This window comes from Empidonax traillii, unplaced genomic scaffold, assembly GCF_003031625.1.
Source record: "Empidonax traillii isolate 1590-97213 ecotype Southwest subspecies unplaced genomic scaffold, ASM303162v1 scaffold482:size1200881, whole genome shotgun sequence".
In the NCBI taxonomy this organism is placed as follows: Eukaryota; Metazoa; Chordata; class Aves; order Passeriformes; family Tyrannidae; genus Empidonax; species Empidonax traillii.
Window position 1 is genome coordinate 960,640 of NW_020955675.1, and position 25,925 is coordinate 986,564.

The 25,925-nt window shown below is 42.9% G+C and overlaps 1 protein-coding gene across 1 annotated transcript in view; it reads left to right on the forward strand.

The window, feature by feature from the left end:
• The first annotated feature begins 569 nt into the window (after positions 1-569).
• The window catches only part of LOC114063687 (multiple epidermal growth factor-like domains protein 6), a 192,362-nt gene continuing 167,006 nt past the window's right edge, over positions 570-25,925 (forward strand). The window contains exons 1-4 of the mRNA XM_027896137.1: positions 570-717; positions 12,879-13,013; positions 13,695-13,804; positions 15,247-15,351. Coding sequence (XP_027751938.1) covers positions 626-717; positions 12,879-13,013; positions 13,695-13,804; positions 15,247-15,351 — 442 coding nt within the window. The 5' untranslated portion in view covers positions 570-625. The remainder of the gene's footprint in view (positions 718-12,878; positions 13,014-13,694; positions 13,805-15,246; positions 15,352-25,925) is intronic.

Genomic DNA, 25,925 nt, shown 5'->3' on the forward strand with positions numbered 1-25,925 from the left:
CCACAAGGATCATCGAAGTCCAACTCCCATCCGTGACCAGGACTACGGCAAGAATCACACCAGGTGCCTGACAGAATTGTCTGAACTCTTACTGAGCTCTGCCCTGGGGAGCCTGTTCCAGTGCCCGAACACCCTCCCGGTGAAGAACCTTTTCCCAACACCCACCCTGACCCTCCCCTGACACAGCTTCACGCCGCTGCCTCCCATGGTCCTCCCCGGGAGCTGGCGACGGGCAGGAGCGTGAGTCTGCACGTCCCTTCGTGTCCTGCTCAGTGAGAACAATCCCCTCCTCTGCGCTGCCTCCCCCGGCAGGGATGTGGAGCAGGAGGGAACTCCCTTTACAGCAGGAGGATGAGGGGACATTGCCGCGGAGGGCTGTGAGGACACGGGCAGAGCAGAGCAGAGGCATCTCCCATCCCCTCGGAGCTCGGGGCGGTGCGGGAGCTCCGGGACAGCCCCGGCGGGGGCGGGTCGGGGGCGGGCCGGATCCACCCCATCAGTGGCGCGTCTCGCCGCAGCTTTAAATGATTTGGGGGCCGAGGGCGGCGAGGCTGCTGCTGTTTCTGCGGGTGCTGCCGGAGCTGCCGCGGCCGCTCCATCCTCCTTTTCTCTCCCCGGCAGCGCGATGGGAGCGGGGCCGGCGCTGCTGTGCCCGTTCCTGTCCCTGTGCTGGGCTCTGGCGAGCGCGGCCGCGGAGCCGCCGCTGCAGCGGGGCATGTGAGTGTGCCGGGGGTCTGGGGGCTCGGGGGGTTCGGGGAAGGGGGCAGCACAACCGGGACACGCCGCCTTTGTCCCCGCGGGCGGGTCCTGCGGCCCCCGGGGCGGCCCCGCCGCAAAGAAAGTTTAGGTGGGAGCGCCCCAACTCAGCGCAGGGCGCGGACCCGCGGGGGTGCTTTGGGTGGGCACTTGAGAGGCTTCCCGGGCGGGCTCGCCTCTGATGTGGCATCTGAAGGGAGCTCCGGGGAGCGCATCGGCATCCCCGGGTCTGCTCCTGCCTTCCCGTTCAATGATCCAGAGCAGAGCCGAGCCCTGCGAGGGGCACGCTGAGCTCTGCCCGGGGTGGGGAGCAGCTGGAGGGGATCGGAGTAACCAGCGTGAATCCGAGAGAGAGATCAGAGTAACCAACGTGAATCCGGGAGGGAAGAAGCGAGGCGGGGAGCGGGAGAGGTGGGAGCGCGGGGAGCATCCTCCCGCAGCGGTGAGCGCACACAAAGGAGCCGGGGCCACACGTGTGCGGGTGCCGGGGGGGGGGGAAGTTTCTGCGAGGTGTTTCTCTCTGCATGGCGTGAGCAACAAATGGCCTTTGTTGTAAGTGCGGCGTGGTATTTGTGCCGAGGTGTAGTTTTCTGGTCGAATTCTGAACCAGGGCGCGCCGGCAGCGTGCGCAGGATCTGTGGTTAAAGTTTGTGCTCGTCGAAATCGAACGTTTCTGGAAACTGTTTCCTGCTTTGTGTACCTTTTCTCCGCAAGGCTCTTCTTGTGTTTTTAAGGAATGTCGTGTCCCCTCAAAGCCTTCTCAGATGTCTGTATATACCCTAATTTCTAATCCCTTATCTTCCTGTTTATTTATTTATTTATTTATTTGCTTCATCAACTTCATCCCATCCTTTCATAATTAATGACTTGCATTTGTTTTCAACGCAGCTATTTCTTCTGTCAGAAAATCGAGATTTCCAAGCCTATTGCTCATTGGTTTTCCATGCAATACTATGTAAATAAGTGTTCAGCAGAAGCGCTTTTAAGGTGGTTTATATCACTCCATTTTGCTGGAGCACAAAGTATCCATCACTGTGTTTAGAGAAGTTAAGTTCATTCTGTAGTAAAGCTTTCTCCTTTGTTAAAAGTGCTCTGTGTTTCTTTCAGATGTACCACTTGCCCTCTTTCTGAGCAATTACTCTATTAGGAGGAGGAATAGCATTGGCCTACATTAATCTGTTTGCATTTGACATCAGTAATAACTATGATTCTGCACTTTTGAGGCTGGAGGTGCTGTTAACCGTGTATGGCCTCCAAACAATTCTTATTTGCTTTTACCTTTCTCAAGGTAGTGTCACTGAAAGAATGCAGGAAACATTCCCTTCTGGAAGTGATGCTGTGTGAGGATGGGCTGAAGTCACTGGGAGCAGCAGTGCACTGTTTGCCAGCAGTAATCACAAACACCCACCCAGACCCGTGGCAGAGCCTTGAGTGCTTCTCCCAAGAGGCATATTCCTGAAATTGCTGCAATTCTGACTGCTTTTCCTGAGCTGTGGCAAGAATAAGTATTACTCCAAACTTATTTTATGCTGTTTAGGGACTTTACCTTTGATGTAAGCAGAAATACTCAGTCATGACTCCTTAGCCTGCCAGCTTTCATCAAGAAAAAGTGGAATGTCCCAGAGGACTCTTTCCATGAATCGCCTTTTTCTAGCCATTCTGGCTTGTTCTTTTGACAATTGTCATCTGCAGTCAATGGAATAAGAACAGCAAATGTATCCCTTGGAACACAGCATGCTGTTGTTTTGATTGAGATCTTATGTGGCTGAGGCTATACAGGATATTCTTCATAATTGTGTTTGTTCTGCTGCTAACTTGAGTGCTCGCTCCTAGCTAGGATCTGTGTGGATGTTGGTGTTCTGCTTCCAAACCCCCTGAGGAGACTTAATGTAGAACAGATAACAGGATGACTAGCTATTTCCATCAACCACATTTTCCAGACAATTAGCACTTGATGATCTTGTATTAGAACTTTGGAGAACGCTGGAAGGACCAGAGAACAAATACACCGTTTTTGTTGGAAAGCATATTTGGGCCTCCAAATGAAGAATTAACCGTCTCTTATCGTAAAAAGCACATTTTAAACAGTGAGCTGGGGTATGTAATGAAGTGTAGATGTCATGAATGGTTATCCAGCATTGGGTTCGCTTTCAGCATCGTGCTCCATGGAATTCCGGGGTGGCTGTGGGATGGTTCAGAAATAAGAATTGAGAGTAGAGGGCTTGAGTTGCAGGAATAGGAGCTGAGAGGAGAGGGCTTGAGCTGCTGTCAGAAGTGGTAAATCTCTTAGAGAAATATTCCACTAGGAGTGTGAGCAGTACAGATGTCTGCTCGTGGTTAGTGATACAGGACAGAGCAAGAGGCTGGAGTGCTTATGAGGTACGTGCAAGGAACCTCCTTTGTGCAATAAATATGACCTTCCAGGGTTAAGACTGGGCTCAAGAATGGATTCCTCTGTTCCCAGGTGACATGAGTGAGGACTTCCTTGAAGAAGCCATGAGATAAGCTTTGTTCCTGGCTTTTCCAAGCCCCTTGACTCGCTCTGTGGTTTTGCAGGTCCAGGATGACACCTGAAGGGGCTGCTTTGGTCTTAGAGGACCCAGTCACAGTCCTGCAATAAAACTGTTTTGTTTAGGGTTTCTCTTTACTGCTCATGTGTTGCAGCTGCATATTTTCGCTTTGTCCATAAACAAGAAAATCTGGTTGCATTCCAAGGAACACCTGGATGCGGAGCCGGCTTCCTGGCCGAGTAACTGTTTTCCAGCTCCTTCAATCCTATGGGGCACTGTAGGGTTTCTTGTGCTCCTCCAGATAAATCATGTTCCCAAAAACCAAATCGTGCATTCAGATGTTTATCTGTGTTTGCAGCACTCCAGGAAACTTGGCCTTTCAGCTGTACCAGTTGTTGGGCTGGAATGATACTGGACTAGCCTTGCTCCAGGTCTCACTGCACACAGATGTGGCTGTGGATGCGACTTCCAAGCGACATAAATAAAGATTTCTTTTAAGGAATAATTAAGAAAGGTGAAGTTCACAATTTTTTTTTTATTTTTTTGAGGGCTGGAACGTATTTCAGGTCGAGCTGCTGCTGTTGTACAAAGCATTTCCATATGAAGAGATGGCTCTGGGTTTGGATTGCTGCAGTGAAACAAGCTGCACGTCAATTGGAATATTTTGGAATGCAATGCAGAAAACAAAGTAACACAAGAAATGCTTCTATGAAGTATATGGTGATACAGCTTGAACTTGGAGCCTGAAGTTGTGTCATAATACTGTCTAAATGATGTGAAAAGTAGGTTGTGTAGTAATTTCTTGGTGAGAAATTATCTCAGTGTATTGGCTGCTTAGCCAATACACTGTATTTTCACCTGTGGTGATGCCAATTTGCAGGTGTGAGGAAAGTTAGTATTGCCAGCATTAAATAGGGGTTTAAAGTATTTCTAGGGCTTTTTTTTTGAACTGAAATGAGTAATGCAGTAGAATCCCCTTCTGTTTCTTTCAGTGGGTTATCTTCTCTTCAGAGATTTGTCACTTTAAAAAAAAAAAATTTAAAAAGTGAAAATAAGCACCTGATAACAAAAATAAGCCTCTAGTTTATTTATATTTGCATCTTACATCGAGACTAAGTCTTTCTCATCAACTCTTTAAAGGGATGCTGGCAACCCAGAGTCACTGCCAATTGTTTTCAGCTGAATCCTCAAGCCCTTCTTCCCATTTCTGCCTCCCCAGAACCTTTAAGGCTGCAATAAACCCTCACTTCTCTTGAGTAGCAGTTACTGCAGCCTTTGAAGTTTGGGTAATGTGATTCTGGGAACACGGCTGAAGTGCTTTGGCATCAAAGTTTATGGTGGTTTCATCCCCTCAATTCCAGATCTCTACCCCCTCCACCCCAGTCCTTTAATATGCAGTTGAAGTCTGAGGTGTTTCTCATCTTTGTGAACATCCCCCTGAACCAAAAATAGCCTGTTTAGCCTGTGCACTACAGAGTGTTGCCACCAGATAGAGCTCATGCTGGTCAGCGTTAGAGCACACAATCCCATTTTTCAAGACTTTGCACTTAAAGCTTCTGTTTCGCAGTTCCTAAAGGAAAATTAATTTTCGATTTAGTCTTTTAACAGATGGTAAAAAGGCTCTTTTTTTTCCCCCTTCTTTTTTTTCCCCTGGTATATTCACTGTCAGGAGACTTAAAGATAATGAATGAGTGTCATCTTGCTATAGTACTTTTCCTGATTTATGACATTTTCCTGCTCTTCTGGAGAAAAATGAGATCAAGGCTTTCTCCTCAAGTCTGAAATAGCTGTAAGACGGGATCATCAAATGTGATTGCCTGAAGTTGCTGTATTTATCAAAGTTCTCAATTTGGCTATAAATATTTTCCAGTTTTATAAATATTTGTTTTTATACCAGACACCTCACAAAATATATTTACAAGAGGCTCAGAAATTTGCCACCCATAATCACAGTAGCTTATATGTACACTGCATGATTCTTAAATCTGCATGTTTAAAGTAGGTGCTTTTTCAGTTTCAATGGGATTTGGCTTCTCAAGTTACTCTTTGAAAATGCCCAAGAGGGGAGAACTTGTCAGGTTTCTTGAGGTTTAATTGTTCTGCATTATGAAATGTTGATATAATTTAGTTATTTATGCAGTGCTTTGATGTTCATATACTGTGTGTTTGCAGTATTTCTGATTTCTAGGATTCCTGGTTTTTTTTTTTTGTTTGTTTGGACCTCCTTCTTCTGCACTGTTTTTATCCAGTGCTGTTTGTTTATCCTAGTTCTAGGCATGCCATGATCTAGATACGACAGAGAACATGGAATATTTTTTATTAAATTTGAAGAAACCTCCTGGGGAGGAGGGGTGAGATCATCTGTAATGTAAAACTTCATCTTTGGATGACTTGTCAGTTGTGATGGAAGCGATGCTTTGGCTCCCAGAGAGTTAACAGCCCATGTTGCAGACTTGTGTTATTCACCAATTAAATACCTTCTCTTTGAACACAGTTAATAGATTTCCTTCCTCTGAAATTCAAGCCTGTTATTGCTTATGTTCTCCCTCGAATCCATTGCTTTTAATTTATTTCTGAGGAGAAAGAAATTTCCTTTCATTACAGCGAAATCAAAGCGTTTTTAAAATTACGGACTGAACATGTGCGGTCTTGGGCCTTTGCTTTGGATTCCAGGCCGGTCTTGGTTTAAAACTAATCATTAATTGTTCCTGAGGTGAACTTGAGATTTCTGCCTTTGGTGTAGGATGATGTGTGCTTTAATGTGTACACAAGCCGAGCCCACACTGAGCTGTGTTTCAGTGCCTTTGACCTGTGGATGAATATTTGATCTCCTGAGTGTGAAAAGGGGAATGTTATTTAAGTCAGAGTGCTGATGCTCTTTTTTTGTGTTCTTTAATAGGAACACCTTGCTTTCCCCTCAAGTCAGAGCAGAATGTGGCACAAAAATGTTGTTGAGTAGGGAATGCCATGCCCAGATCGTGTTTTCACGTGCCCAAATCATAATATCTTGGGCTGTGCCTGGAGAGGAGTTATAAGGTGCTTTGTATTGTTTTGTAACAAAACAATCCACTCAAAATATGAAACATTTGGGTGTTTTGGGCCTGGTATTTTCAGGTTAGAAAATTCTCATATAGGAAATGAGTTTTCATACATTTTATCCCTCAGAAGACCCTTCAGTGGTTACCCTTGTGTTTGTAATTGCTGGGGCTCTCCCTGCCTGTCAGGTGCATCACCAGTGGTGAAAAATACAGTTGCATAAAGTTATCTCTAATAATTGTGTTCTTCATGAGGCAAGACCTGTCCTTCTCTTTGTCTGTAGAATAATACCAGGAATCTGTGGGTTATTTAGAACCTCTGTAAGTTTCTAATCCAAAAGATCAAAATGTTTGAGGGTTCTTTTTTTCCCCCCTCTTTTTACCACCCTTGAACAGTAATCCACTAATGCACACTTGTTAGTTGCCATATTTATGTGGCTTAACTTCATGAAATATTGAGCTCTTCTGAAATTGCTTAATGTATAAGAAACAATAAGCAAACAAACAAAACCCAGACCAAACAAAAAGCCCCCATCAAATGGGTATTTGCATCAGTGGTACCAAGGTTTATAGAGGGATGAAAGGCAAGGAGTATTTTAACACTTAAAACGTTGGCATGTAGGGATTTTTCTGACATATATTAGATGTTAATTCAAAAGTGAGCTTTCAAAATAGGGGTTTTGCCTTGAAACTGCTAAAATTTGGCAACCACCAGAAAAGCAGCGAGCAGTTCTTGGATACTGGTTGCCAAAATGAAACCGAGGATTTCGTCACCTTCTAACTAATTTAATTGTCAGACAATGTGACACTTGCTGTGCACCAAAATGAGCTTTCTCTCCCTGTGACAAAGTAGCGTGACCTTTTCAGTGATTTTATTTTAATATTTTAGTATCAGGTCCTATTGTGCCTTCTTGCCAAAAGAAGCTCAGGTGTTTGTACCTGGCAGGTTTACTGGGGTGACTGGTTATCGCACACCCCTCTGCAGTGGAATGAGAATGGGGATGGGTGTAGTCAAGGTGAAATGTCAGCTAGAGATGGATGTTTTGCTTCTCAATGCTTTCCTCTATAATGTTGAAATGCTTAGTTTTGTCTGTATTCTGGACATTTATTTGCTTTGTCTTAACAATGAGAAGATGCAAGCTATTTCTTAGCATTGTATGTGATGTCCCTGGTGGTTTTCTAATTACATTAGAGATGGATCCTTGGGACAAGGCTTCTTAATTTGTCTGTAAAGCTGTATGTTGGTGCTGCTTGAGGCTTTGCAGGCCTGGTCACCTGCAGTGATGCTGACACTCTTCTGGATGAAGTAGAAGAAACTGTAAAAATGGATGTTGCAAGGGACTGAGACTACATGACACTATTAAAAAAAAAAAAAAATCTCTCTCTGTTTGTAAAATGGGGAAAAAAAAAAAAGGGGGGTGGGAAGTGACTTGGCAAATCATAGTAAAATGATCTGGATGTGCATGTTTATCTTCTGTTTTTTCCTGCTAACCCAAATAGATTTATTCTGTCTTGGGGGAGGGCCAAGGATGGTTAAACAGGAGCTGAACGACAGGCGCTGCACTTTGAGAGCGGCAAGAACTAAAAATCTTATTGTTGTTATAATAGCTGAGTGTGTAATTAATCATCTCCTATTGATCTGCTCTTCATCTGGATGCGGTGCACAAAGGCTGAGGGGCTGTCCTGTTCTTTGGCTGCTCCCTCCAGTCAAGGGGGATGTGAGAGTCTTCTGTGGTGGACCTTCCTCCACAGAGCCAGAGAAGAGCAGTGATAATGAGACCTAATCTAAATGAGCTTGGTGCTTACAATCCACGTCCCAAAGGGCGTATAAACATCACAAATATTGATACAGGATCAGGAGAGAGCAGGCATTGATTAGTGGTCAAGGGAGAGGGATGTCCTAATTGTCTCTGGCGGTGCTGATTCATTTTATCAAGGAAATGTGGGGACATGAGCCTTTAAAATAGATTAAGGGCAGAGAGTTTGGCATTTTAAAAGAGAAAAACTTTTTCTGTCATTCCAGGCTTTCTGAATTAGTATTACTATTAAGCAGTAAACATCTAGAGACAAAATTTATCTATATAAATAAATATATGTAACTTGTTCTTTGGACCTTTTGTTTCTGTGGCCTTTTTTCCTAATTTGACTTTCCTTTTTGTGTTCAAATAAAATTTGTTGGTTTGTTTGTTTGTTTGTTTCTCCTTTCCAATGGAGATTATATTTATATAGAAAACTTTCAATTGACATCTTGTTTGCAGACATCATGTTGCTGGCTGTTTCCCCTCTACAGTGCCCTGTGTTTGTTCATGGTGCCACCCTGCCTTTCTAGAGATCTGGGGATGTTTTGCTCATGTGGTTGGAGGTGTGAGGGCATCCAGACAATTTTCTGGCCTGAGAAGTTTGTGACCAAAGCTACTGTAGCAACATACAGCTGTTTTCTGGTCAACATCAGTGTATCTCTAGAGCAAAACCACTTGTCATCACAGCAGTGGAGAATTTAGCCCTGACTGTAATCTCAGTTTCCTTAAGGAGAGTTCTTATTTGATGTTGTCAAACTGTATCTGGAAAAGCAGGCTACGCTTTTCTAAACTTTTAATAACGGTGTAAAGGCATAAAAGCACCGACCAATTAATGTTTTGAAAATACAGGATTCCAGCAAGTTGCCTCTGATGACAGGTTTCATCTATTGACTGTTTTATGGGAAGATCAATAGTGTTCAGGCTGCAAATTCGTCAGCTGAGGCAGTACAGGCTCCAACAGCTCACTTTTAGGAGGATGTTAACAGCCATCTGACTTAGTGTAGAAGGTGGTGTCATTCACATAGTCTCTGTGGAAAGACCTACAATCAGACAGACAAATCAGTCTTTGCTTCTTATTCATTAAGGTTTTGATTTAAAGTTTGTGCTGTAGAAAGGAGCCTTTAGGGATATGGTGATGTGTGTTTGCTCTCTCACTACCGTTAAAGCTGCCGAACTTGAGCTTCTTGTATTGAGCTGGAAGAAAAGTGGGTTGGTAGAATGAGAGATTTAATTTAATTGTCATTCCCAGAGCCAGGTGTCAGGCTCGTGTTAGGCAGAAAATGAAAATATCCCTGTCACAGAGATATGATGTATGTTTGTAACCGAGAAACCAGAAAAGGGAGTGGCCAAAGCCAGGCTGGGCAGGGCTTGGAGCAACCTGGTCTAGTGAAAGGTGTCCCTGCCCACGGGCAGGGGAGTTGGAACTAGGTAATCTTTAAGGTCCCTTCTATCTCCAGTCATTCTATGATTCTATGGTACAGCTATTCCCATTCCTTTTAAAATTCTAACCACAGGAATGACTTCTATCCCGCCTGGAGAAGCTTTTAATTGTCCCTGAACTTTCCTGTTGTGCAGTGGTTCAGAGGCACCACAGCCATACGATTAGCCCAGGCTGCTCTTGCTTCGTGTTGGCCTAATTATCTGTTCATTAGAATCTCAAGTCTCGAGCTGAAAGTGTGGAGGGTGTCTTTGTTTAAAGGGCAGTCTCCTAATGCAAATATTAAGAGAGCTTTCTGCCTTGCCTGAGTCAGACTGACAAGCTAATAATAGCCTTCGTGTTAGCCTTGGCTAACAGAGAGCATCAGGATAAAAAGGTTTTAAGGGACTGGTGTATCAATCAAATCACAGGCCATAATACGCATTCGAGTGTTTTGCTTGTTTTAACACTTAAACTCCCATTAAGAAGTGTTTTCTGAATGCAGAGGGCATGGGAGTAAAAATGGAGCCGTTCTCCTCTAAATACGCCGTTACATCCACTCGAGGCTTCAGGTTGGCCTTGGGTGGCCTCTATTAGCAGAATCCCAGAGTACAAAAACTTTCAATAGCTTTCCATCGCTGGGGTTTTGTTCAAGTCACTGTCCTTAAGTTAATAGGTAAGGTATCAGATAAGTCAGATGGCTTAAAAACCGTCGTGTTGACTCTGGGGGGGGAGCTGTGAAGATGAGGTGAGTTGTTGGAGAGGGCATGTTTGATTCCCAGCTTTGCCAGCAGAGGATTACATGTTATGCGATTGCTGCAATTTAATTATAGTGTTTCAGTGGTTTTGATATCTGCCTTTAAATTATCCCAAGGGCATCTAGGAGGAACGGCTTACTTTGAATAAATCTTAATAAATATATGACTCTGCTGCTGGCTTGTTTGGCTCTGTGAGCGCCATTTGTTCCTATTAACTGTATCCTGGAAGTCAATGCAGCTATTCCTGCAAACATGGCAATATCACATGAGCAGGAACTTATGGGATGGGCTCAATATGTCATTACAACCACTGTCAACCTCTCCCTTTTATTTATGGAAGGGCGATGCATATGAATGTACCTTTATCTGGGAAGTTTTAGGCAATTCTAATAAAAGGAGATATGCATGAATTATCAGAACATGATGTTCTATTCACTGGAGGGAGAGTCATTTTAAAAAGCCTTCTAAGTGAGATGTGGTTGCTAAGTAAGGAGAGGGTTTTATTAGACCAACTGACGTAATGGAATCAAAAAAAAAAAAAAAGGGCAGGCAAGATTTTGGGTACACAAAGATCTTCTTCAGATGGGAAACAAATGGCAGACTTTGGGCTGAGAATGGCTTGGGAAGAATGGCTCTGAACTTAAGCTGTTAAATGGGGAGGTAATTCTAGAGGGAAGGGGTAGCTGGAACACATGGGAAGGATTGCTAAGTGATGGAAGTGGCATGGGAACGTGGAGGAAGGCTGGTTTCTGGAGGAATTTACAGCAATCTGAAACTGTGCTGTGACTGTCTTCTATCTTCCTTCAAGGTGTTGGCAGCTGCAGGCAGGGGAGGAATGGGAAATACAGAGCAATATAGGAATTAGACTCTGCATTGGAGAAGGAAGAACAGGGGGGGATGTCCACTGGCAGTGGGGTTTAGTATGATGGAGATGAGCAGTTTCTCTAAAGCCTGGGAGCAAAAAACATTCTAATTCAGGAAAGTAACTTCTGTCAGACAAGGTTTTCTGGTACAAATGGACTCTTTACTGGTTTTCCATGGTGAGATAGGGGAACTGGAGCATACAGTTGTGGACTTTTTTCTGATGTTCTTAACATTGGCTACCTGAATTCCTGAGGGGGTGCTTGGCTTCAAAATCTGTTCTTAAATCTCATTTGTCTCTCTCCTGAAGTGTCCTTGTTGGGCAAAGGACTTCTTTTCCCAGAGGTAATATCCCAGGCATTTCCCTGGGAACTGTGGTACCTTTGGGAGACCTGGCTGGATTTCCCATCCTCTGGGCTTGGCAGAACCACCAGCCTGTGTGGAATACAGGGAATATTGTGGAGTGGGTTTGATCTAGGCAGGGTTTCTTCCGTGTATTCAGCTCAGCAGTAAAATTCATCATGGTTATGGTATTTTCCTGTTCTGCACAGGCTTAATTTAATGATATTTGTAAACTACTTGAAGACCTGTGGATGAAAGATGTGCTCTATTATTAGCAAGGCTACTTTGTGCGGTGTTCAGACATAATAGGGAGCCTCTGAGATAAAAAGCACCATAAATCTTGAATGAGATATTAACAATATCCAGTGTAGCTGATGAGAACTAACTGCCAGGCAGCTGTTGGGCTGGAACTGTTCTCTCTTATTAGAGCAACCCCCCCCTGGTTTTGTAGCTCAGGATCGTGTTTGTACCTGTGTCGACTGACAGAGGAAAGAAGGGTGACAGTGTGTGTGGTATTTGATCACTCTTTTAGCTTGAAGAGAGGTCTAGGGCTGAAATTTGGGGAAAAGACTTGTCTGCTGATTGTTATTGCCAGAGTGGGTCCCTGTTCCCCTCTGTGCTTTAGTTATTGAGGCTTAAGTTTGAAAAGCCTCACCAGGCTGTCTTGGGGAATTGGTAGTTAAAATATTGTGTTAACAATCTGTAAACTACTCGAAGAAATGACTGAATTAATTTCACTTTGTTACAGGAGGCTCCTGCCTCAAAAGATGACAAACTCTCTCCGTTTTTTGTGGTTTTAGTTAGACCCTGAAAGTTTGATGCTGTTATTTTCTGTCATACAGAATTTCCTCATTTACACCAGGACAAAGAAACTGGGATAAGGCTGTGACAATCTCTGCAAAACCATTGACATGTAACCTTTTCTTTGACCCTCCATAGCTCCTGCAATCCTGCTATTTTTGAACTCTGGCTAGGTAGCAGGATGAAGATTACATATCATCCTCCAGAGCAGCGCTTTTATTTTGGTCTTGTTATTTTAGGAATAATCAGCAGAGAACAAGGATGCTTCCCCTTACGAATTTCATGTGCTTCCCTGAGGGGACTGATAGCAAGGGAGGGCTCTTGCAGAATACACAATTTCCCCGGCAGTAGTTTAGATAAATCTTATCTGCCCTTGAATCTGTGGTAAATCTTTCACTGACTCTCATGGAGACTGAATTTCAGTGTGTGTTTACGTCCTACTTCCCAAGGCACAGAGCTGCAGTGTTTTTAAACAGCTGTAGAAACGCTGTTTCAAGCTGTTATTAACTGTTCTACGTAGAATAATTTTATGCACATTCCTCTAAATGTCTGAATTTTATGCTGGAAACAATAAAATGTGTCGTCTTCTTTCCCTCAAGGCCCAATGTGTGCCCGGTGTTCGAGCTGGCGCTGGTGGGACACCAAGAGCCCTGCGTTCAAGCCTTCAGTCGGATGGTCAAGATGTGGAAACAAGGGTGCACAAAGAGGAGGTGGTGTGTGAGCTATGAGAGAAGGTAATATATTATCTGTATCATTATATATGGATTTCACTATTAAACTTCGTGCAAGTTCTTCTACTTTGTCAGAAAGTTGTGAACTTACTTTGTCAGAAATGCGTGTGACTTTGTTATGGACGAAGTGCCCTGCTGAGACTTTACTTAAAATCTGTTCTTTCTGAGTAGAAAATGGGACTTTTTTAATGTGTTTTAGGTTGGTCATGAACTTCTTGGCTGGCTTTAGATCACAATTTTACATTATCAGAAAATGCTCCTGTCTCATTCGTGTTCAGGTGAAGTCCAGCTGTCAAGCCATTGACTTTGAAAAATTAAACTTCTTTCTGTTTCTGTCATATGCTTGGAACTGATGGGAGATCTGACTCTCCCAACAACTAAACCCCAAACTGATTGCAAAACAAAATTACTCACCTTTGACTAGCCTGAATACAAATTCTTCCAAAAAAAAAAAAAAAAAAAAAACCAAAAAAACCCACAGACATAAGAACATAGAAGAGCTATTGGATGTTATCAGGATGCAGTTTGCTGGATTTGCTTCATTTTCAACAAGAGCTTCTGATAGAGGCTTGAAAAAAAAAAATGTCTGGTTAATATGACAGATGAGTAGAGTTGGTTGCTGATGAGATGTGAATGGGTGGAATAGAAGTTGTGATTGTCCTCTGAAACTTTCTCTCCTCCAAGGTCTGGGTACTACACGGTTTACAAGCAGGTGTACAGGATGGAGCACCAGACTGTCTACAAGTGCTGCCCTGGCTGGGCCCAGCGTGACAACGAGCCTGGCTGTTTGCACTGTAAGTTGGGGGCAAAACTGTGACAAATCAAGGGAGATGGCACACCCCTAGCCCTTCAGCCTTCCTCCTGATGCCTACTTCCAGAAAGATGGATTTTGTGCCTCGCTGTTTATAGCAGGGGATTTCCAGTTCGAAAGAGGTGATCTGGTGACGAGGAAAGGAAACGTCCTTTTGAAAACACAGAAGCAGTCATGTAAAAGTACCAGATAGATCTAATTTTAATCTGACAGTATAGATTAACAGCCTTAACTCTGATTATAGTTGTTGCAGCATTTTTGTGCCAGTCTGGCTTTGACAGGCCAGCCAAATTTATTGCTGTTACCCAAATTATGCAAAGAAATCTGCTGTGAGGCACTTGTTTCTTGGACGTAGCACTCACTGCAGAGCCTGCCTGGGATTGGCTTCTTCATCGCTGTTGTTACCATTGGAGCAATTGTGTTTTTGCCCTGTGGTTCTCCATCTGATGAGAACCTGTTTCTATCTAATCATGATTGGATGTTTTCCTAAAAGATGGAATTTAATATAAATGATGAGGAAGCACTTCAACCACTGTTAACAAGTCATCAGTGGAAGATGGCAACCTACTCAGTGTTTAGTTTTGTTACTGTTTTGTCAGTAATTGTATTTTCTGTATGAAAGTTAGCATCTGTTCTTACGTATTTTTTTAATCTTCAAACTAACTTGAGGGCTGCGTTCAGACATCTTGCTTTTATGATTGTCTTTGTAGTTAAAAAATAAAAACAAGCCTGAGAGGTGTTCCTGTTAACTTTAGCCTGAATCTACATATTTAGTGCGCACCTGTTTAGATGTAAGAAGTCAGAGATGTGTTTACAATCTGTATTTTAATCTCTGGTGTAAAGGAATTTAATGTATGTGAGCACCAGTGGCAGTACGAAATTATTTTCTTCCTGAAAGAGCAGTGCAAGACTCGCTTTGAATTCTTTAAGGCACCAAAGTGGTTGAATTACTCTTTTATGTTTGATACTCTTTGCAACTTTGGCTCAAGTCTGTGGAATTCAAGTTTTTGTAAATAAAAACTGTTCTGGGTTGGAGGAAGGAAAGAATTGTCATTCCCTTGCACACATAGAACATTTTTTAGCACACCAGTGGTTCTTTGCTGTGGAGCAGTTCCTCTGCTCTTTCATTCTGGATTCAGGCAGTGCTTTGAGTCCTTAGAAACTATCTTCTGCCTCTGAAGCATCTTCAAGTTAAACTGCATTATCTTAGTCTTATTTTTATTAAACTTCCTCATATCAACACGGTAGTCATACCCATGACAACAAGTTCTACTGAAGCCCAACCTTTTCCACTTAAACAAAAAGCTGGGTTTCATCTTATTTGGAAGGTGTTGTTACAACAGGGCTATGACAAAGGCAGCTCTGGAGGATCCTTGGCACAAAACCAACTCAAATCCCCTGTTTCGTTCTGTTTGTGTGCACCAGTGCTCTGCACAGCTGGCACTTGCTTCAATGGAGGGAAATGTTCTGAAGAAGGATCCCAGGTGTGCCAGTGTCCTGCAGGATTTCAGGGGCCTCGCTGCCAGTATGGTGAGTCAAATGGAAATTGTTTCAAATGCCTCTGGTGTTTGGGGAAAATGCACGTTCAGCAGCAATTGGTAAAACGTGAATATTTTTTAATGTTTACCTAAAGATGCCTTTGCTGCACTTCTGAGCGTTTATTTGGTCATTTTCATGTTTTCCAGGAATTGTATTTTTTTTTTGGTACTGAATTATAACAAGGCAAGATGAAAACTTAATTTGATTGATATCAGATGAGTGAGTGTCTGTAAAGGATAATATCATTGAATATCAGTAATAGGGTCTGGTGGAATATCTTTCAACTGCTTCTCAACTTCCACATCCTTGTGGTACTCTTACTGAATTTCTTGGCATTGCTTTTACACTTGTGAAAGCAAATTCAGAGTCAGAACAGGTGGACAGTGGCTAAAGAATGTAACAAGTGAACCAAAGGTTCATGGGGCATCTTTTGGTGCATCTGAAAGTAGGAAGGCTGGTTTTACAGATCACTGCCAAGTATTTCTAGTATTCTGGGAGTAATTTATTCACCAATCTTCCATTTCACTGTGTTCTAGCATATGATAGACTAAATTCTGTACGACTTAGACTATCACCCACTCTCAGTGAGGATCCTTTATGTCTCATACACTGGCTCACAATCTATAAACCCACAATGGCTTGTCTTGTAATTTAACATACTGTGTGAAGCTCTCCAAAATTACAGAGCTGCATCCATTTGGCTTCTTAAGGGAAGGAAGAAAGTCATTCCTGCAGAGTAGGCCGTGGTTGGGACAAAGGATTTCTTTTGTATCAGGCAAATGATAATTTCCTTTTCAACTGAAGCACGCTATGTTTTGTTCAAAGAAAGGCAGATTTTTAAATACTTTGGGTCTTCCCTTTTACATTCTAATATGTTCACGTCCTCACCTGGCTTGTCTGTCACGAAATAGAAGTGAGAAGGAATGTAACAATAAATAAAGTGCAGAGCTGCTCACAGTGAATGTTCTGCTGACACGAGACTGCACTGTGCCAGCAGCTGCCTTCAGACAGAGTTAGTTCAGGTAAGCTGTGATTGCGTATTTCTTTACTGCCCGGAGAAACAACCAGTTTATATAGATAAGTTGACATGAATCAGAGTGACACCAGTGCAGGTTGCTTTGTTCTTAGCTTACAGAAGAGCTGCTGTTTCAAGGTAAGAAAGATCAGGCTCTCTGAGAAGTTTTTACCAAATGCAGTGTAAGTTTTAGCAAAATACGAACTGTTCTTGCTTGTCTTTTGAGCCTCCTTTTGCTTGGAAATACCTACAGCACTAACACATTCCCAACAGGCAGATTGTGTGGGTGCAGCCTGTGGACAGCACAGGTCAGATTTCCAGGCTGGACTGAGATTGTTCAGTCTCTATTTCACAGGCTGGTGACTGCAGACACTGTAAAACAAAGAGAGGTGTCCTGCAGCCCTTGCCCTTTGCAGTTGGGTGGAACTTTTTTATCTTGGTCGTTTGTCTGCTCCCTATTGATTCCCGGGGTCTGAATGGAATTCCAGTCGTCATCATTTTCAGGTTTATACAGCAGCTGCTATCTCAGCCTGGCAGGAGTAAGTTTATAAATTAAATTCTGAAGGAAAAAAAAACCCCTTTCAGGAAGAATGTTATGGACCATTCACCTGCCTAACAAAAGCAAGGTAATTTAGAGTGTAAGGCCTCTTAACCATTGCAGGCATCTGCAGTCAGATGCTCGTGGGGTTTGTACCATGTTTGTGCAAGCAGAACTGGATAAGAAATGTACTGTGGGACTAGCAGCTACAGCCTCTAGTTTTCTTGGCTGATGTTGAAAGTAGCTTGGATTTAATGCAGCTGCATTACTTAATGGTAATGCACTGTGGGTTTAAGTGATCATTAAGTCTAGACCCTGCCTTGCCTACTTGCCTGTGCAGCCTTACTGTAAAATCGACTGTTTTCCTTCCAGCACTTGAACTAAAGGAAAAGGAATCTCTTCTACCAGCATCTTTTGCTTTGAGGGTTCTGTGGAATAGGTGAGTTCCAGGAGAACCACAGATTGTTTTTGGAACACGTGCTGTAAAGTGGCAGTGGAAAAGCTGGTCCTGTGAGATGTGAGGCTGTTGCTGGTGCTGAGGCCCCTGACCTTGTACCTCGAGACTCTGTCCCTCAGCTGCCCCTTTGGCAGGACTGTTCAGGAAGGTGTTTCAAGGGCTTTTACACAGGGAAAGGGAGGCTCTAACGGGATATGAGACCATAAACTGCTGGCAGAAATCTGCCCCTCAGACGTTCTTGGTTGTAATCTTGGTTTCTGTCACTTTTGGTTTTGTGGCCTCCTGTCAATCTCCTGACAGAGGAGGAATCGTGGGCATTTCATAGCTGCACCTGCACTCACTGGAGCAAAATTGCTGCCTGTATCCCATTTTATATCTCCCCCTCCACAACCCTTTTGCTTATCTTCTTTCTGTTTCTGTCATCAGTGTTGACAGTTAATTCTGAAGTTCCACTCTTGCAGTGACTCTCATGATCTCCTTGCTGGGTACTATGATCTGCAGACAATAGGCCAGGAATTATAAAAATATTATTAAATTCAGTTACTGTAAAAAGTAAATGGTAACATACATCTCAAGCACCTTCTAATCTTGCTTTTCCTGTTGGTGGGGTTTGCTTGCCATTAAGTTAGGAAATAGATCAGCATCCTGGAAATGAAGACTTGTCCTGGTCTGTCCTACAGAAAGTTTGTAATGGATCATCTGGAATGACTCATGACAGCCCAGTGTCACTGCAACCTGAGCAGAGATGATTATTCACAATTGACATGATCTCAGCTAATGACTTTTCAAAGATATCCCGTGGTGTTTTTGCAGCCTGGAGCACGACATGTTCCTGATTAGATGCTGAAAGGGTCAGGGGTCCTATAACAAACTTGCTGTAATTGTGTTTAGAAATGTGTTACTGCATCTCTTGCACACGTCACTCCTCAGTTTTATTATTTCACGCACACAAGCAGCAAATAAAAACTCAGAAGAAAGATTTATGGGTGAAATGGTCGAGTTCTTCATCCAGCCATTACAGGGATTCGGTAACAGATTGAGCTGTCTCTGGCATTGTCTGCTGCAATTCATCTTGTAATAATAGACTTATATCAATTACAATGTGAACTTGCAAGCTGGATTTCTTCCTATTTTCTTTTTTTTTTTTTTTTTTTTAACTTGTTTGGACATTGTGATCCCCCCTTCTCCCAGGGAAAGAGAGAGAAGATTTGTAACAAAATGAGAAGGTAAAACCCAGCGCTGAGAATCGAGTCTGCTGCAGTGCTGGTGTCATTGTTATTCACTACTTGTCCTGGTAATCTTGTTCAAGGCCTGCTGGCCACCTGAGCTGGACATGAAAGTAAATTAATTTCATTTAGCTTGTTTAGTTCAGCCCTGGGACGTGCACGTGGACAGGCAGGTAGTAAAAACATCCCAAATTCTACAAACAAGTATTATTTACTCTTCGTGTACATAAAATTGCTCAGTGCAAAATGAGGGGTTAGCTTTGGCTCTTAAACGTTTTGTCATCAAACCTCAAGTTGTTGCTGGTTTTACCAAGTGTCTCCTGATGGTTTCAATAGTTAAAGACAGAGTGATAACTGAAAAAAAAAATTACAGGTTTTGTAATTTCATGACTGCAGCAAAGTCTCACCATTATTAAGGTTTTTGCAAGAGGCTCCCATAATTAGGAAAGAATAACTACAACTCTGTGAGATGATGGATGTTATCAGAAGATGTTTAAAAACAGGTGAGGAATGTCCAGGGCAGACTTGTCAGGAAAGTCATCTTATGGTGACATGATGTTTGTCATCTCAGCTTAATCACTGGGAGAAAGCTGCACACAATATTCCAGTGTTTAACAGATCAAGTGTCTATAGATTTAAATTTTACACTGTAATGTTTGCTGTAACACAGGTGGAATTTTAAATGCTTTTACAGTGCCTGATGTAGATTACAGGGGATTGTAGGAAAAGCTTCCCAAGCCCACATCTCGAGTGCAGTGTGGTCTGCTGAGTGCAGTGCTTGCCTGATAAGAGCTCTCTTTTTCACCTGCCACTGACCTTGGATATTAGTGCAGTAACTTTTAGCAAATTATCCCACCATGCCTGGATTCCTTTGTCCATGAAGTGTTGATAATGACAGCGTGTTCCTTTGTAAAGCGCTTTGAGACCCAAGTAATTAAGTGTCAGATAATGGCATTGGAATGTGTATATAAAGGCAAAATGCACACTGCATGGGTAGCTAAATGAAATGCTTATGAGATAGATATTCATCAGTTCATTGACTGGCTGTCAATCTCTTCCCTAGCTCTGGTCACACGCTATTAAGATATTGAACTACATAAAGATTCTGGGAAACAAAAATGTCAGCACCTCCTAGTCCAGGTAGTTCAGAGTTTACACTACAGAACTACTTAAAACAAAAGTGTCTTTTTTTTTTTTTTTTTAAACCACTGATTAAAATGGCGGGAATTTTGATGTTGCTTCTCGCAAATAAAAATATTTGCTCATTCACTGTGAAAAAAGAATTTTCTTCCATTTTCCTCTCCTTCCTGCAAAGACTTATTTGATAAAACTTCTGATTAATGCACTGTCTGCCATCCTGGTGTCTTGTAGAGATGCAGATCTTCTTCTTAGAGACTGAAGACCTACGACAGCCTCACAAGGCAGTGTATACCTGTGAGCCAGTGCTACAAATTCTCCTCCTCTGGAGGTCCTTTAAAATAGCAAGTGGGAAAGTGAGAGCTCAGGGAGATGTCTTCTGTTTTCATGGATCTCTGTTTCCCAGAGAAATGAGATAATGCTTGAGTATTTCTGAGGGTAGATTAGTTCTTAAAGTGCTTATGCAGGGCTGTTGATGTCAGAACCTTCACTGTTCCAGGTGTTCTGGCCTTTTTTTATCCTCCCATATTTTGGTTATGAGACCTGTGCAGTTTTACCAAAGGTAACATTTTTATCATGAAAATTCTCCATTAGCCCATAGGGAGAGTGGAGAGGAGGGTGCAAAGATAATTAATTCTCAGATTGCTCTAGTTTAGTGTATAAAATATCTTGAAGATATCAGGTTTGGGTTTTTTTTCCTGTGCTAGCACAGTCATTCTGCTCCAAATGACTCAGTCTCATTAGTGAAATTCCAGTGAGCTTCTCATGGCAAGGGAAGCAGAGATGACTGATTATGCTGCCCAGGATTGCAAAGTACCTGTCCTCTGGTGGGAAGAAACCTTGTGATCACCCTCTACTCCTAGTGGGACCTGCTCTCCTGTTCTTCCTCTGCTCCTTTTCAACTCCCAGGAAAACCGATCCATCCGTCCTGTACCTCATGTTTGGCCACCGTTCTCTTCTGGTGATTGAGGAGCGCTGGCAGACAGCAAAAACGAAGGTGTAGGTGCTTCTGGTGCTTCCTGTCGCAGTGAAGGAGCCCCAAGTGAGCTCTTGACAGCTTTTGAGAGCATCCTGTGGGCTGGGTGGGTGAGAGCTGTGCCATCCCTTGTGGCTGCACGAGGGACAGCCGTAACGAGCCCTTCCTTAGCACTTGTCAGAGCGCCAGCAGCGCTGTGTGCTGGGGCATCCAAAACCCTTCCAAGTGGCGAAAACTTGAAAGCACGAGTGTGTTTTAAGCAGCAGGCACACAGCTAACGAGGTGTGGTGGTGTGTTTTCATCTCATCACAAGTGAAGAGCAGACCGTGGCGCCTCCTTTCTCTTTGTCGTGTGTGAAGCAGCAAGGACGGGGCTGAAGTGTCTTCACTTGGCGTGTGGCAGGTTGGTTGTGGCCAGCGAGTAGATGGCTTGGTGTTGTGTTAAAGAAGTAGACACTCTCATCTCAGCCAGTTCTAAAGCAAATGGTTTTAATTCAGTGAAAGAGCAGGCAGTCCAGGTTTTAAATCTCAGCATAAATTTGTCGTATTGCAAAAGCGGAAGCCCTCGGTTTAGGTGAACTGATCTGAGAATCCAGTAAATAATTAGCTCTTTGCTGGGATTCTTTTCTACACTGAAGATTTCACAGACACTTAAAACTGCTTCAAAGGCTGTTGCAGGTGGTTTTTATTCAGTGTTAAGTGTTCTGCTGCTCAAGGTGCATTCGAAAAATACCCCTTATTTAACTTATTTTTGGTGACTTTGGATTTAAAGTCCTGCTTCAGTTGGCTTGAAAATTTTGCCCTTGCTAAAAGTAAGGGTGACCTTTTCAAATTTCCCCTCTCATTGTCAGCATCTTATTTGATAGTGCTGTTCTTACTGCATTAGTCCTGCTAATGGTGCTATTGGTGTCCTGCTGTCACCCCGCCTTCATTTGGATGCTCCTCATGCAATCTGCCCCTTGATGACCTTGCAAGTTGCCTTGGGTGGGGCTGTGAAGCATCACAAGGTCTACAAATCCAGGTTTGGCCCTTCCAGAAGCAAGGGGAAAATGGAAAAAAACCCTCTGATGTCTTTCTCTTTGAGTGTGTGATTAGTTTACCAACTTTACTGAAATTTTAGCCAGAGTAAAGTCTCTGATATAACCTTTCAGATAGCTGGAGACCTTCATCACTTCAGTGACCTAATTACCTCAAAAATCTGAAAAACAAAAATGAGCTGCTTGATTTTTTTTTTTTTTTTTTTTATTACCCCTAAACCTTAAGGAAGCCTATAAATTTTGCATTGGATTTTACAATGTTTTGAAAAAGAGACTATTTTAAGTCTTTAAAAAAAAAAAAAGTCTTTCTAATCTACAGTGTCATCACCCCCTGGCTGTGGATCTGTCAGAAGTCACCTGCTGTCAGGGTTTGGTCTCACGGTGACACACCTCTCTCTAGTCTATCTCCTGCACTCTGCACTTCGATGGCAGCTGATAGGTGTCCTGAGACTTCAAACATACTATGATTTGAATATTAAATTTTATACATTATGTATTTGTGTTAGTTTGTGACTAGAGATCACTGGACCTAAATATGAAGTGTGTCACAGGCCTGGAGCTGATTAGAAACCCACGAGAAAGAGGAGTTGGATGTTCTTTGGTGCAGAGGCAAATGCAGTTCATGGAACAGTGCAGAAGGTCCAGGCTATCTGCAATCTCTCAAGAAAAAAGGTTATCATTAAGATAAAATGATGTTATCTAAGTGGTAGATAACAGCTGATTCAGAGGTTGATTCCAGTTATGAGCAAGATCCTGGGAAGGATCCATAAACCCTGAAAGTTTGGCTTCCTCCAACCTTTCCATTTGTTTTTCTTTGCCTCCCCCCTGCCTTTTCTTCCCTGTTCACACCCACCTGTTCTTTGCCAGTGCTGTCTGTGGAAACACCTTTCAGTGCTGGTAAGATATGAACCTCTCCAGATAAAAAGCCCTTGAAAGTAGCCACTGAAAAGCCAGGAGGAATAAAAGCCCGGCCGTTCTGAAATGAGAGTGGTAAAACACTGGTTGGAAAATCGTGACTGGCTCTCTCTTGGATATGACAGGATATAATAATCAGCCCATCTTGCTGAAAGGCTCTTGAGTGCCTGGGCTTCACAGCCATCAGGGTGGAGGGACAGGTAGACAGAGGCAGTGGGGAAACAGCAAACAAAGATGTCAGAAGCAAATGAACCTCAGAATAACCACTTGAGTGAATTCACCCTTATTGTCTTTGCTACCAATAGCTGTTTACCTTTTGCAGCAAGCACTAAGTGAAAAATAATAGGGGAAAAGTTGCTTTCTGGCTGCTGGCATTTATTTATTCTGTGGTTGGTTCAGGAAATGTGCTGAATGTTGTGTGCAGAGACGTTTGCAGATGAATTCACACCCCCCCACCTCACTACCAAAAGGTGAGTGAGCAGACCTTGAGACTCCAGGAACATCTGGCTTCTATTTCATGACTCTTGCTGGTCTCTGTGGCCGTGGGCAAATTGATTTGAGTTTGCAGCTTGCTTCAGTGCAGTGCAGAGGGGTTTGAGCTGGATCACAATCCGGTGATGGGGATGAGTTTAGGCTGTGACAACACCCAGTTCATGACGTGTTTATGTAGCTCTGAATGCAAACCCTGTATTACAAAAGCATCTAGATAATGTGGGGCTTTAACTCATTTGGCAGAATATCCAACAGATATTTAAAAATCATTTTGCCAGTGAATTTTGGGAGTTTTTCAGAGTGAATGTGGAGGTGATCACTGTGCATCTCGTTCTCCTCTCAACAAATAGCTCTCCCTGTTTTTTCGCCTTCCTGTGCTTGGAGCGAGAGGTCAAGCGCTTCTGTCTTCTGCTGGGCTTTCTCACCCATCCTCAAAAATGTTTGGAATGATGAAGGTTTCCAAAAAGGTACAAACAAGAGAACTCCTCTCAAACAACGCTGAGTTGCCTGTGGAATTAGTCTTGCTTGTCATTGCTGATTGCTGTTACTGCCATGAAGTGTTCTTGGGGATTGTCATTGCAATGTTTCTTATAAAAGGTAGGAAGTGGAGTTGCCTTGAGCAGCACCTCAAGAATTGTGACTGACAAAGTCAAATTTAGGTAGCTGACTTAAACACTTTGACACGTGAATGTGAACAGATTTTGACTGTAAAAGAAAAAAAAGGATACCTCTAGAAAAGTGTGTGTACAGCTGTTCAGTCAGGATTGCATTATAGAATCATGGATTGGTTTGGGTCTTAACAGACCTTGAAGATCATCTTGTTCTACCTCCCTGCCATGGGCAGGGACACCTTCCAGTAGACCAGGTTGCTCCAAGCCCTTGTCCAACCTGGCCTTGGACACTTCCAGGGGTGGGGCAGCCACAGCTTCTCTGGGCTGGTATCTCTAAGTCTGATCCAAGACACGGACAGTGGTCTTTAAGAAATTATTTTAGCATCAAAGGAAGGCCTGTGGTGCCTGTCCTGGTTCCTCTCCTGCATTTTGTTCGAGCTGGATCTTGATATGTGCTTTATGCCAGAGCCTTAAGAGCAGATCTTTAAATGTGTATCCTTTCCTACTCTGTTTCTACAGGAAACTCCTTTCATCCTGTGCCTTGTGTCTCCTTGAGTGTCCTCTCAGTGCTTTTAAGGGAACAGCCATTTGTTGTCAGCCGTCACTCCCCTAGAAATTTGTTTCCTCAGGTGTAAGGACCGCAACAGAATTCTCCTGTATAAATACGATTTTACAGTCATTTAACAGCGTTTTCAGTGCTGATGTTTATTTCATCTAAAAGGGGCAGAAGAGTTAATTGCATTGTCTAGAAAGAGAGACAGAATCTTGCCAGCAACCACGAGGCATTGCTGCTCACTTCGATATAACTGAGCTCACAGTAGTGGCAGCTGGATTTAATTATAAGTTTGCAACCCTGTGGTTTCAGCAGCAGCTGCTGAAGAATGGATAATGCAAGTAGCCTTCGAAGCCATTCACATTAGAGATAAAACCTTGTCATTCACAGAGACAGCTGACTGAACAAGTATTAAAATGAATAAAGATTTCCCCAGGGAGGTTGCAGGATGAGGTTTGTTTTTTTGTCTCTCTGGATCTTGCTCAGATATGTCAGGCATGTGGTGTTTTATTCTGTTTCCACCCGAAAATATGAGACTATTGACAAATAAAAGCCTTGGAGTATCTAATCCAAGCACTGGTTGTGTGATTAACCTAAACAAGTTAGAAAGGAAATAATACTTACTGGATTATTTTGTATTTCTGTTGCAGTCTTAAATAAGCACTATCCCTGCCTGGAACAGGGGGAAGGATGGGAGGAGGCTTAAACGTATGCTAAAGGCACCTTAAAGTTTCACTTTGTTATTTTATGCAATGATATGTCAGTAATAGGCCACCACAATTGACATCCTCTGTGGCTGTAGAAATTAAATTTTCATTTTTATGGTTGATGTATTTCAGTTTTTTCTAGAATGGAAAATTTAAAATTCCAAAGCGAATTTGAGTTTTGTAAAACTTCAACTAGAAGCTACAGCCTCCACAGGGAAACTCAAATATTCTCCAAGTCAGATTGGAACAAGAGCTTGGTCTAAATGATGCCGAAATTCAAGGTTTGATGCAGATTGTAGGACTAGTTTCAAACTTGGCTGTAGTGGTGCCGTTCATCGTGACGTCCTGATACACCTGAAAAAGTGTTTGCTTCTCTGCTTTCTCCAGGGAGATAAACCTGCACTATTTTGTGTGTGGATACAGACCCTGTGGTGTCATGTGCAACACAAGGATGTGTCCTAACAAGTTTATTTACCCTTGCTTAATTTTCTCTGCTCAGAAAGGCTTTCCAGCATCTCACAGATGACAATAACTACAGGGCAAACCCCGACAGTTACTCTGGAAATATGGAGCAGGTTTTCATCCCTACTCAGTTAATTTTCCAGCTGTCATTTGCCAGCATCGTTGGTCACAGTCGCTTCCTAAAATGAATTCACGTGCTCTTAAATTTTGAGGCGAGTAATGATTTGCAACCCTGGAAACCCTTTTCTGTTTTCCCTACCATGAGACTTGCTGTTCTCTGAAAACAGACCCTGTTTAAGTGAAGTTTTGGTGGGCACAGAAACCCCCGTGAAAGTTGGGCAGATTCTGGACTTGACTGTCTCAAAGCTGAGCTTTTTTTCCCCACTAATAATGAAGCACTGAATTACTCTGCTTAAAGGAAGTGCAGCTTTTATTTGCTT